The 13,039-nt window shown below is 42.7% G+C and overlaps 1 protein-coding gene across 1 annotated transcript in view; it reads right to left on the minus strand.

Moving 5' to 3' along the window:
* Nucleotides 1-1,916: 1,916 nt before the first annotated feature.
* The window catches only part of LOC138783466 (NFX1-type zinc finger-containing protein 1-like), a 156,086-nt gene continuing 144,963 nt past the window's right edge, over nucleotides 1,917-13,039 (minus strand). The window contains exons 15-19 of the mRNA XM_069958189.1: nucleotides 12,842-12,996; nucleotides 11,789-11,934; nucleotides 9,564-9,674; nucleotides 7,571-7,666; nucleotides 1,917-5,247 (exon numbers count right to left, since the gene is read on the minus strand). Coding sequence (XP_069814290.1) covers nucleotides 3,007-5,247; nucleotides 7,571-7,666; nucleotides 9,564-9,674; nucleotides 11,789-11,934; nucleotides 12,842-12,996 — 2,749 coding nt within the window. The 3' untranslated portion in view covers nucleotides 1,917-3,006. The remainder of the gene's footprint in view (nucleotides 5,248-7,570; nucleotides 7,667-9,563; nucleotides 9,675-11,788; nucleotides 11,935-12,841; nucleotides 12,997-13,039) is intronic.

The raw sequence follows: 13,039 nt of genomic DNA on the forward strand, positions 1-13,039 counted from the left end.
CGGGCAGATCCCAGTATTTGTGCACAACGCCGCAAGTGCAAGGAAGAGGAGAAGCTGATTCCGGCAGCGGGCGGTATCATGGTATGCAGGGGGGGGCAGGCAGGCGAGGCGGTGCAGGGCCTGGTGCATCACTACCACGGGGCGGGGACAACGAAGAGAGGACACACCACAGAGAGGCAGTGCGGACCCGGGCACATCATTGCAACGGCGCATGCGCACTTACAGCTAACACTGTGCAGGCGGACAGAGGGCAGAACAGGAGGCAGGGGGAGACACCACACAGGTGGCTCTGGCCTAGGGCACGATCGCTCTAGGCCATGACATGTCTCTTTGACACGGCTACACCGCAACTAAAGTTTGATTTTCTGCCTCATAAAAGCACAACCAGCATTGATAAAGATACCAGCAGAAAGGACTTTTCATCAGCTACAAAAAGATATAAGTAGTTGGGGGGGGGCTTTGCAAAGTGGATACAGAGTTGCTTTAACTTCCCTTCTACAAAAAAAAACATAAAAAATACACATTTTAGGTATTGCCAGGTTTGTAGCAACCTGAACAATAACATTATTTTATTTATCCTGCGCACAGTTCTCACTGCGTTTTTGCAATATGTTTTATTCATCCTTTTTATGTAAAAAATGCATGAAAAAATTGATGCATTTGTGTTTTTCTTTTGACTTCCATTATAACAAATAATGGAAGTCATTGTCAGTGGAAAAACGGATCATAACAGATGCACACAAATGAATGTTTTCTCATCACTTTTCATTTGTTTTTTTGCAAAAAATGTTGCAAAAAAGCAGTGTGAACCCAGCGTAATTGCAGTAAAATAAATAAATAAAAAAGGGTAGTATTGCTGTATTTTGTTAATCTGCCTCCCAAAAAAGGTTAAGTAAAAACTAAAATTTCATACATGTCTCAAAAAGTCAACCTGTCCCATAAAATATAAGCCCTATATATAAGTAAGTAGATGGAAAAGTAAATACATTTTACCACTTGGAATCTGAACATGAAAGAACAAAAAAAAAAAATTACTTGGTCATTAAAGGGAATCTGTCAGCACCTGGGCTGGTCCCGAGGTGCTGACAGTGTAGTGAAAATGCATCTCCGTTAATGTATGCGGTACCTTTCTTTTAGTAATCGTGCAGTAGCTTTTTTTTATTTTTATTCTTGCCTGTAACTTATGGTGGTGAGGAGCTTGTGCCGCACTTAGGCACGCCTCACCACCGCTTCCTCCTCCCTCTTTGCTGCCTGGCCCAGCCTCCTGCTTCCTGATGACGTTGCTGGCAAGGGCCGTGCACCGACTTGCCAGTATGCGCATGCGCCCTGGACCCTGTTGGCATACTGGCAAGTCGGCGCACGGCCCTTGCCAGCAACGTCATCAGGAAGCAGGAGGCTGGGCAGCAAAGAGGGAGGAGGAAGCGGTGGTGAGGCGTGCCTAAGTGCAGCACGAACTCCTCACCATTACAAGTTACAAGCAAGAATTAGAAAAAAACACTGCAAGACTACTAGACACTGCAAGACTTACTAAAAGAAGCGTACCGCATACATTAACGGATATGCACCTTCACTACACTGTCAGCACTACACTGACATGCACCCCCCAAACCGCTGGTACCGCATTGTAAAGGTCCTCATGGCGTGTCGGGAGTCGGTCTTTCTTCCGGTGTTGGTATTTTGAAGAAAAAGTATTTTTATTTCTTTGGCGGGGCAGAGAGTCAATGTGGTGTGGCCTAGAGCATCCATGCCCTAGGCCTGCAGTGCCTCTCTAAATAACCCAGTACGCCGACAATACCAGTGGTGGCAGGCTAAGCTCCCATAGCTTTGGCCCACCCCACACAGTATGAGAACTACCTAAATAATAAGTAACTTATGTTATTCTACAAACTTATATAAACTTTCCCATACACATGTCATTTTATGAGTATAATTTTTATTTGGCATATTTTATAACACACTTACATCAAACATATATTATATTTAACATCATTATTTTATTCTTCTTCTGACTTAAGTTCTGTCAGTTGTCAACTAATCCACTAAGGTCAAATAAACATAAAAAAAACATTAAAGGAAAAGTCAGTCCTGTAGCCTGCAGGGGAAGGGGGGAAATTGATTGCAAGCAGAAACTGCTCGTGCCTGCAGTGAGTGGCGGGACTGGCCTCTGGACCCCTGCTGGAAGTTATTTTCCCCCAAGTTGTGATGACGTCATGATTCAGGGGAAATTGGCTTTCCTGGCTGCTAAACTGGGCACTCAGCTAATCAGTGACTGGAGCGGCGTCCTGCCCCAGCCACTGACTGGCTGAGTGGCTGGATCACGATGTAGACAGCCCAGAGTTCCCAGAGCCAGGAAAGGGTCCCATGGCTGCTCTCACCGCGGGCACGAGGAGAGGTAAGTGCTTACTTGCAATCAATTTCCCCCGCCCCCTGATGGCTACAGGATTTTATCAATCGCAAGACTTCTCCTTTAAACGTAGAGAAAGAAATAACAAATGTTCTATTATGAATGAAACAAAGCTTTAAAGAAACTTCTGCTGTATTATTACTAACCTTTTAAACATAATGCTTATATGCCGAAGTATTGTATTTAACTAGTATTAACCTGTAATAAATCTAATCTCTGCCGTTTATACCATAGTATGATGGACATTAGGCTAAAAAGGAAAAAAAAAATCAAATGTAAGTAAAGAAATAACAAATGTTCTATTATGAATGATAGAAAGCGCTAAACAAACTTTTGCTGTATTACTTTCCTTTTAAACGTAAGATGCTGATATGCTGAAATTTCCTATTTAACTAGTATTAACCTATAATAAATCTAATATTTGCCATTTATACTATAATAGGATGCACAATACTAAGCTAAAAGGAGAAGATGTGTTATTTAGTATGTAGTGTATACCCTATAATCTATTCTGTTTATCCATCTGTTTGTTTGTTTTTATACAGTAATGATAGAAACAATACTGTAGGAGAATGGATTTTTTTTATCACTTGAAAGTGTAACTAATCTTCACTTTCATCGCTGAAACTACACTGTAGACATCTCTTGTTTTCATCTACTTTGGTAGGATAGATATGCCCTGCTTCACACCTGTGCCAGAGATCCTGCCTTAGGAGTTCTGTGTCACATACGACTGTTTGTTTCTTTACTATATTGATAAGGTCCATGGATGCTGGAAGCATTTGCAGCTTAGGAAGTAGTTCATCCAAATGCATGGTGTATTTTTTTGACTTTAACTCTTTGATCAGTAATTTCATTTTCTGACTTAACGTGTTTGGCTGCTTAACAAATGCAGCCTCCGCTTCTAAGGCCAGTAGGAATAAATCGGGGTACTTATTTAAAATGTCATACTTGCTTGTAGCCTTATCAATGACATCAGAAAGTCTGTGGATATCTTTAAGAACGCTGAAAAGATCCCCAGGGCTGTTTTTTACCTTATTATTAATTGCTCCAAGTTTCTGCAAGAATGTTACCTTCTCGCCTACTAACATCAAGGAACGAAGAGTCAGGTTGCCATCTTGCAACTGCTGCACTGTCTGGTATAGATTTGGAAAGTTGTGTAATTCAGTGTCATTTTCACTAAGGAACATTTCCAGATCATTCAGCCATTTATAAGCGATCCTTTCTTTAACTTTCTCTAAATCTGAAAGTGTTTGCTTGATCAAACTGCCAAATCGTAAATTTTTTCTGATGGGTTTTGAACATTTGGGGCAAGACTTTAGTTTAATAATTTGGTCTTCTTCTTTACTGCTCATCCATTCTGAGAATTTTGTTACTTCGAAAAAATGGGAACAGTCCATAAGTTGAACAAAATGGGCATGAGGGTTTTCTTCATGTCCAAAGATCAGTTCTTTCACTTCATCAGCATCACAAACTCTGCATTTCTTGGGGCATGGCTCGCCACAAAGGCCAATGCACGGGTGGCCACACTTAAGTATTCTGCTACAAGGTTCATCACAAGCGTCTCTATCACAAGGCTCCCAACACTGTTTAGTACATCTTTTATGTGCACACCTCCACCCACAAGGTTCTGTGCAAGGACTACAGGGTTCACTGCATTTTAGAGAGCAGTTTACATGAAAACATGACTTTTCACAAGCATAGATACAAAAGCAGCCAATGCCACATTTTTCCTGACAGTTATGGGAACAGTGAAGTGCAATCCCACAAGGATCTGCACATGGCTTGTGAAAGCCACGACTGTTACAGCTGCTGCAGCTTCCGGGACACTTGTGGCCACAATCCAATTTTTTTTCACATTTCACATCACACTGTAATGGTTGGCCAAAGAACTCTGCATCTAATTTTATATGACACAATGTTTTAACAGTGTGACCACATTTCAGTGTAACTGTTAGCTCTTCAGGACATCTTTTAGTGCAGTCTTGACCACACCATCGAACACATTTGTGACCACAATCTAACATTTTTATGCATGGTTCTTTACAACAGAATTTTTCTGCAGGCATTGAACATGGAACATCCTGAATGTGCCCACACAAAGGAATCTCCTTTGGCACAAGCACTTCACATTTACAAGGCTCACTACACACCTTCGTGCACTTGTGCCCATTTTCACAGGTGTTAGGACAAGGCTTTGTGCATATAATGTCTTTATGCTCTGGATCAAAAGGGTGACAGAAAAGAGGACAAACATGGCCACAGTTTAATCTATATTGGCAAGGAATCTTGCATCCGCCGAATGGAACATTATCAAAGTCGGCAGATTTAGATACATAAGTTTCAGTATTAGGATGGTTGACACATTGGAGCTTCAACTCTTTCCCTATAAGACCATGTTCTTGCAATACATCCCTAATTGCATTCCAAAGTGGAATTTTGGATAATAATTCCATATTTCCTATGCAAAATAATCCCTTCTTGGCTCTTGATAATGCAACACACACCCGGTTTGGTATTTTAAGAAAACCAGCATTGCCTTCTAGGTTACTCCTTACCAGTGAGAGGATAATAATTTCATTTTCCTCTCCTTGATATTTATCAACCACACAAACCCTGATGCCCTCATATTGAGATTTAGGCATCTTTTTTTGTAAACAATGTAGCTGCCCTGAATAAGTAGTGAGTATTGTTATCTGTGATGGAGAGTAGCCTTGCTGTAGAAAATAGAGGCAGAGTGACTTCACAAAAGCAGCTTCATGGGCATTCTGACGACTCTTGCCTTCTTTAATGTGTTCCTCAAGGTGGTTGTGGTCTACAAAGTAGAGATTGTGACAAACACCCTGGTAAATGAAAACATATAGGAGAACATTAGAATGACATATGATACACTAAAAAATGACAGTGACACTGCCACGAACATGTGGAAAAAGACAAGAAATTTCAGACTTTCACAACTTTGCCTAAAAATAAAGTTTCATTAAAGGGGTACTCCGGGCAAAATGTGTTTTTAGATATGTTATTACATAAAGAAAGTTATACAAATCCCTAATATACACTAATTATGGGAAATGCACATATTCTGCTATTTCCCTCACTTTAGTAGGTCAGGCAGGCTCACTTCCTCAAAAAAAATGTGACCTCACGTCTCAAGTGTATGCAGCAGCAGGGGGCGCATGTAAAAGTATAGAAAGGGAAAAGACGTCTATTCTCCATCCCTCCCCCCCCTCCCTCCCTGGGCTGGTAATGTCCCCCTCCCTCTGTCCCACCCCCCTGCCCGGTCCTATTATACTTGCTGCAGTGGCTCACCCCAACTAACTGCCCCCTCTGAGCCCATCTCTCCCCTGGCTGGTCCCCTGCACGAGCGCTCCACCTGCCGCCCTTCGGGGTGAGCGCTCATGCACCTCCTCCTCCGAGTCTGCTCCCCTCCATCACAGCCCGCCGCCTGTCCCCGTGCAGAGCTCTCACCTGCCACCGCCCCGTCTCGGCAGGCTGAGCGCTTATGCACCTCTTCCCAAGCTGCACCTTCTCCCAAGCAGCTCAGCCCTCCAAAGCGCTCAGCCCACCAAGATGGGGCGGCGGCGGGTGAGCGCACTGCACGGGGCCAGGCGGCGGGCTGTGATGGAGGGGAACAGACTCGGAGGAGGAGGTGCATGAGTGCTCACCCCGAAGGGCGACATGTGAGCGCTCGTGCAAGGGACTGGGCACAGTGCTCAGATAAGGGGCGGCAAGTTGGGGGCAGGTGCAGGAGCTCTCACCCCGCCGGCAGGGGGCGGCGGGTGAGTGCCCCTGCAGGGGACCAGCCAGGGGAGAGATGGGCTCAGTTAGTTAGGGTGAGCCACTGCAGCAAGTATAATAGGACCGGGCAGGGGGGTAGGACAGAGGGAGGGGGACATTACCAGCCCAGGGAGGGAGGGATGGAGAATAGACGTCTATTCCCTTTCTATACTTTTACATGCGCCCCCTGCTGCTGCATATATTTGAGACGTGAGGTCACATTTTTTTTTGAGGAAGTGAGCCTGACTGACCTACTAAAGTGAGGGAAATAGCAGAATATGTGCATTTCCCATAATTAGTGTATATTAGGGATTTGTATAACTTTCTTTATGTAATAACATATTTAAAAACACATTTTGCCCGGAGTACCCCTTTAACAGAGTATCAGAATCAAGCTCAGTAGCTGAGTATAAGTAAAAACCTTTACTATAAATGACTTCTGAATAATAGATAATTTGGCTGTTTTCACAATAAACTAATGTGGGTGTACATAAATAATAGCTGTCTTTCTGGGAATTCTACTTGTACCATGCATTTATGCCTGATTTTCTGTTTGTAGTTTTCATCTCTTATTGTAAGTTTTCGCCAAACTAAGATTGTGAGAAGACAAAGCAAGAAATTATGACACTTCTCCTCCTGACATGTCAATTCTTTGTGTGGAGAGCAGAGGTCCGCGCACCCTCCCATTGTAACTGATAGTAGGCAGAAGTCTGAACCAAATCTGTGCGGGGGAGTTCTGCCCGCAATCCTGGTGCCGATTCCATAGTGCGAACAGGGCCCAAAGGTTAGAGTGCCTTTTAGGTCCATTCTGAAATTTCACCCCAATGTCAAATATGCCTAATTTTATGTGAGTAGTGTAGTTGCCAAAATATTTAACATGACAAGCCATATAAATTTACCTATGCTTGGTGATCTGGGAATATCCCTTGAAGGGAAACTCCTTGTTACATTATAGTCACCCGGAGTGACGATACGTGTAGGGTCCAGTCCGAAGTACAAAACAGAGCCTTGAGTGATATTATTCCATGTTGTATAGTTTTTCAGACAAAAGCTGCCTCTTTTTCCTATGTTTCTATTTACATGCACTGGTTTGCACAGGATCTATAGTGTTTATAGCTTGTTGTATATGGTACATATACATTGGAAATTAGAAATACATCCCAAGGTTTATATTTAGTGTTTTTTTAGTTCCCTGTTTTTCTGTGTCGAGTACACCTTGTTACATTAGCTGTGTTGAGGTATTTACACTGTTCTTGTTTAATTGTTTAGTACATTTTGCAAATAAACCTAATTTGAAATGGGCTGAATAATTCTGTACTGTAATGGTATTGCACAATTTAGCTGTATGTTTTGCTCTTAATAATAAAACAATGAAGTGGAAAAACATACCTTAATGTTTTCATAATTCAGCACAGAAGCATGGTTCTCCAGCTTGTCATAAATGTGAGGTGTTAGGAGCTGAGCAATCTCTGGCCTCATGCGATGCTAAAAAAAGAGATGACGTATCAATGTCACTGGAGGCACAGTACAGTGTTGAGGAAGCTGATTAGAGATGAGCAAACCGGGTTCGGGTTCGAGTCCATACGAACCTGATTGTTCGGCATTTGATAAGCAGTGACTGCTGAACTTGGATAAAGCTCTAAGGTTGTCTGGAAAACATGGATACAGCCAATGACTATATCCATGTTTACCACATAGCCTTAGGGCTTTATGCAAGTTCAGCAGCCACCGCTAATCAAATGCTGAACCTTCGGGTTCGGATGGACTCGAACCCGAACCCGTTTCGCTCATCTCTAAAGCTGATTCATAACATGCTAAATATTTATTCTGCACATATATAATTTATTACATTACACAAATAATTTATTTATTTTTGTCTTACTTCTTTGGATTTACACATTATCTAAATTGCACTCCTCCATGCAAAGGGCAGGAATTATAAAATCTTACAGCAAACTTTGGGGGGGGGGGGGGGGGGGGGGGGAAGACAGCTACACAAAGATAAACAAATACTGCAGTTGAGTACAGCATATAAAAACATATCTTGAAAGAAAGTGTTATAGCCCAGAGTCGATTCCACTTAAAACATATATTTATAATGCATAAGACATAAAGCCTGAAATTTTTAATAATGTAATGAGTACAAATTCTAAATTCCGCAATTATTTTACTAATATTTTTCTTGTGCATTGTAGGACTCAAATTTACAAGATATATTTAGTTTATAGTGGAATGAATACACATTCCACCTCAAGCTTAATCATTGGTGACAATATGCACCAGGACTGCTGGCTCTTCACCAGCCCCTCCCAGTAATCTGTCAACCCGATCTCCAGTTTGTGGAACACCAGGAAGACGAACCACTACTGGATGTGGATGATTCTAGTCTTTGTGACAAATCTCTCTTTCTGTCCCGGAAAATAATTCAGTCCCCCACAAAAAGCACCTATCTGGCCTGCTCTGCACTCCTATTTCCCGTCTTACTTGATCAGACACCCACCTGGCTTTTAGAGGTACTATCACTGCAGTAATGCCACTTTTGAACTAATATTCTTATCATCTGCCAACTTGGCAAACTTCTTGGGGTATTGTATCAGGACTAACCTCCTTGGTGCTGTCTAGGGGAAATAAAGGATTGGGAATGCTGAATTTCTACACTGGTTCATTTTGTTCTCCCTAAAGAGATGCCAACACCACATGTGTCTGATTGCAGTTTACTTACCTCTAGGGATGGTCCGAACCCTCCGAGGTTCGGGTTCGTATGAACCTGAACGCTCGGCATCAGATTCCCGCTGTCTGCCCGCTCCGTGGAGCGGGTGGATACAGCGGGAGGACCGCCTGGAAAACTGGGATACAGCCTATGGCTATGGCTGTATCCCAGTTTTCCAGGCGGTCCTCCCGCTGGATCCGCCTGCTGCACGGAGCGGGCAGACAGCGGGAATCATTACCGAGAGTTCGGGTTCGTACCATCCCTACTTACCTCTCCACTTTAAAAACACATGCACACTCTGGTGTACTGAGCTAGCATTTGTATGGGAGGGTTCAGGAGGAACAGCTGCCAGCCAAGTAAGCATTCAGCTAACAGCTATTCAAGGTGTACGGGCATCTTAAGGATGGAAACACACAGGGCAGTTTTTGTTTTGAAAACTGCCACTTCAGAAGTGGATTCAAATATAAAGGGAGGACCTGTACTTCTCTTTTCTGTTGGATCCTCTTCTGGTTTTGGCACAAACACTGCAGTGGCAGTTTTCTAAAAAACTGCTGTGTGTGTTTCCATCCTAATAGACATGTTACAGTTATTTATCACACTGACTTCCAACAGAAAAACAAGCTGAAATGTAGTATATATAGAAACCTTGCACTCTCCAATGTAAAGTCTTACCTGATAGTCCAAACGTACATATGGTAGCTTCATTCTGATCAGTCTTTCAAACATTGATACTTCTAAATTGAAGTTTTTTGCCAGTTCATATACAGTAGTAGTGGGACGGAGCTAAGAGACAATATATCATATTGGTCAGTGTACAAGATAAAAAGGTCTATTTACACACACTAGTTTCCATACAACCTATTAAGACTATGCTAATTTTATTCTGAAATGTTCCTGTTATTGTTAAGATGGATTGTGGTCAGTGTGGTGTCTTTTTATTTGCTTATGGATTCAAATGTTTCCAGTAACATATACACATGACCTGCAGATTTCTGATGTTATGTTTAATGGAAATGCTGTTGAATTGTTTGTGTTACTTTACCTAGCACCTTTTGTTATTATAGTGGTTGTCCTCATGTAGCACATGCTGTCATTTCAAACAACTCAGTCTAAGGGGCCTATTCCACAGGAGCGATAATCAGCCAAATCGGCCCCATTCGGCCCGATTCGGACGATTATCGCTCCGTGGAATAGAGAGAACGATCAGCCGATGATCGTGTCATCGGCTGATCGTTCATTTAGGTTCAGACCTAAAATTGTCGTTCGCCACCAGCGCATCGCTGCGGTTGAATAGCAATGCGCAGCGGCGACCGACGATTTCAGCAGAACCATACAAGCTTTCAAAATGTTAGTTCTTGCACAAAGCCACAGTGACTTTTCATTTCCAAAGTACACAGAATTAACACAGCAAGCAAAAAAAACAATTTAACCCACCGATAGAACGGCGCCATCATGGGGAAGCCGCTGCCGCGGTCCATTTTCGCGAATCGTGGCTCGGTTCCCGTCTATGGCGCTGTTCTATGCACGGGAACCGGGGACGGTGCTCAAGCACTGGAGGGCGGAATTCCCTCCCCCCTATGACGCGGCTCCATTGATTCTAAAGGAGCCGCGTCATACAGAGGAGGGAATTCCCTCCCACTGGGGGCAGGCCGGCCCGCCTTCAGTGCTTGAGCCCTGGCCCGATACCCGTGCATAGAACGGCGCCAGACACGGGAACCGGGCCGCAGTTCGAAAAACGGACTGCTGCACCGGCTTCCCCATGACGGCGCCGTTCTTTCAGTGGGTTAAATTCAACCTGATGGTACATCCTCTTTAAAAGTAACTTGGATTGAGAGCGTTTTGCAAGAAGAGCTCACAGTTTTTCAAAATTGTGACTTGGTTTAAGAGAATTGTTTTGGTTTAAAAGCTCCCTGTACTAGGTGGGAGCGCGAGTGGAGGAGGGGCATTGTCTGCACAGCGGGGTCTACAGCACTGTACTCTGACCCAGGAAGTCTCCCACACCTTCCAAATCATAGCAGATCCACTTCAGGCTGGGGCTTGTATCGGGACAGGACTGTGGAAGTAATCTCTCCATAGCTCTAACCCCTCTCTCCCCAGACAGAGAGCGCTGCATGTATGTGTCCACATCTGCCCTGCTCATTCCTTCATGCTCCCTGCAGTGTCTGTCAGCCCTTGTGTTTTCCACCCTCTCCATTCCTGCTAAAATGTGCCTGCACTTACACTCTGTATAGAGAGGTTTCTGTCACTGTCCTCCTGCACAGCTCTGTGATTCTCACTTACTGATTGGTCCATGCTGAACACACGCCCCCACCCATTGCTGTCATGTGACCACACAGACCTCTGACAGCAGCACTGCTTCTCTATTCTAGCCTATGGGGATCTGCAGTTCCATCCTGTATCTACAAACTGCTGCTGTTTTTCAGGTTTATGCTCTTATTCTACATTATACTCCACATGCTGATTGCTATAGTGTACAGTGACTTATTATATGACATATTCAGCTGTTTCTAAAGGTTTGTTTCATTCGTTTTACATGTTATTCAAAAGAAAAAATTATTTTTGGGGTGTGGAACCAATTGTCTACATTTCAATGATTTCTTATGGGAAAACTTTCTTTGGTTTAAGAGTGGATTTGGATTACAAGGAAGGTCCCGGAACGAATTATGCTTGTAATCCAATGCTTCACTGTACTTTAATTATATTAATATTATAAATCTTTCAGGGTGTGTTCACTCAGTTACATTTTTAATTGCAATTATATAAGCCAAAGCCAAGAACAGATTGATGAGGGACAGGTCATAACGGAAAGACTGAGATGCCTTTTTTTCAAATCCATTCCTGGCTTTGTTTTCATTAACTGTGATTAAAACATGTGTAAACATAACATCAGAACATACCTGTTGGTGGTCCCCAATGAGTATAAGGTGCTGACAGCTGGAACTAATTGTAGTAATAATGTGAGCTTCTAAAACTTCAGCTGCTTCTTCTACTATCACAATTTTAGGTTGAATATTTTGGAGTAACTTTCTAAACTTGGCTGCACCTAAATTTAATTGAAATACAAATACAATATTAGAGTATATGAGTTACACTATAAGGCCAAGTTCACACTATGTAAGACACCGGCGTTCTGTGATCCAGCTTTGTCACAGAACGGCTGCTGTCAGTGAAGTTTTTTTTCGGCCGCCACTGCAGTACAAGCCGGGATAAACTCAGATTCTATTAAACACAATGGAGAGTGCAGGAGACGCACTCTCCATTGCGTGGCCTGTCTAGGATGTGCACAAAACTTACATGTCAGTTTTCGCTGCGGCCGCTAGGGATCCCGGCCGGAGTGTATACGCTGTGGCCGAAATCTCACTGACTGCAGTGCAACGTAAGTTTTGTATAAATAACAGCCGCTGTTGCAAATTGGCAACAACGGCCGTGATTAATACAAAACTTACGTTATGTGAACATAGCCTACCAAAGTAAGCAAAACCAACATTGTTCAGTGCTTCTAATGTCAGTAAGTTTATACTATGAAATAGTATGAAGCAGTTGTAACACCTTGCTACATATGTGTCCAGCATTCTTATTCTAGCCGCCATTTTCCTACTCAATTATCCCGTTCTGTATATGGGTTGCATACATGTGCCCATTTCTGACATATTAAAGGTGCCAGTGTGTCTTAAATACATTTAACCCTACCAATGCCAGTGTGCTGATGGCTTTAGGCTTATGTTCATACACAGATTTTCAACAGCTGTTATTTTATACTCAAAATAACGTACTTTGTTTTGATTATCGAACAACTGCCATAGTCTTGGCAGCCGTCATTGCAATGACGGTGGTTGGAACATTATTCTAGTTCAATTAGAACAATGGCCCTTTTGATCATGTCTTTTATTAAATGTCCCATTGAACTGAACTTAAAATAACAGCCACTGTTCATGCATTGATTTCTATACCTGTGGTAGTCATGCCAATAACATCAGCGTTTTGTAATATTAGCAGGTCCTCTTGGTTTCTTAGTTCAGTCATCCTGTTTACTACAATCTGGTATTGGTTTTCCAATGTAACTATTTCATTGCGGATATCACACAAATATTTTGATCTCCAGAATCTGTAATCATATGTTAAATACATATAAAACAGTTCTACTAAAA

Source organism: Dendropsophus ebraccatus, chromosome 2, assembly GCF_027789765.1.
Source record: "Dendropsophus ebraccatus isolate aDenEbr1 chromosome 2, aDenEbr1.pat, whole genome shotgun sequence".
NCBI lineage: Eukaryota > Metazoa > Chordata > Amphibia > Anura > Hylidae > Dendropsophus > Dendropsophus ebraccatus.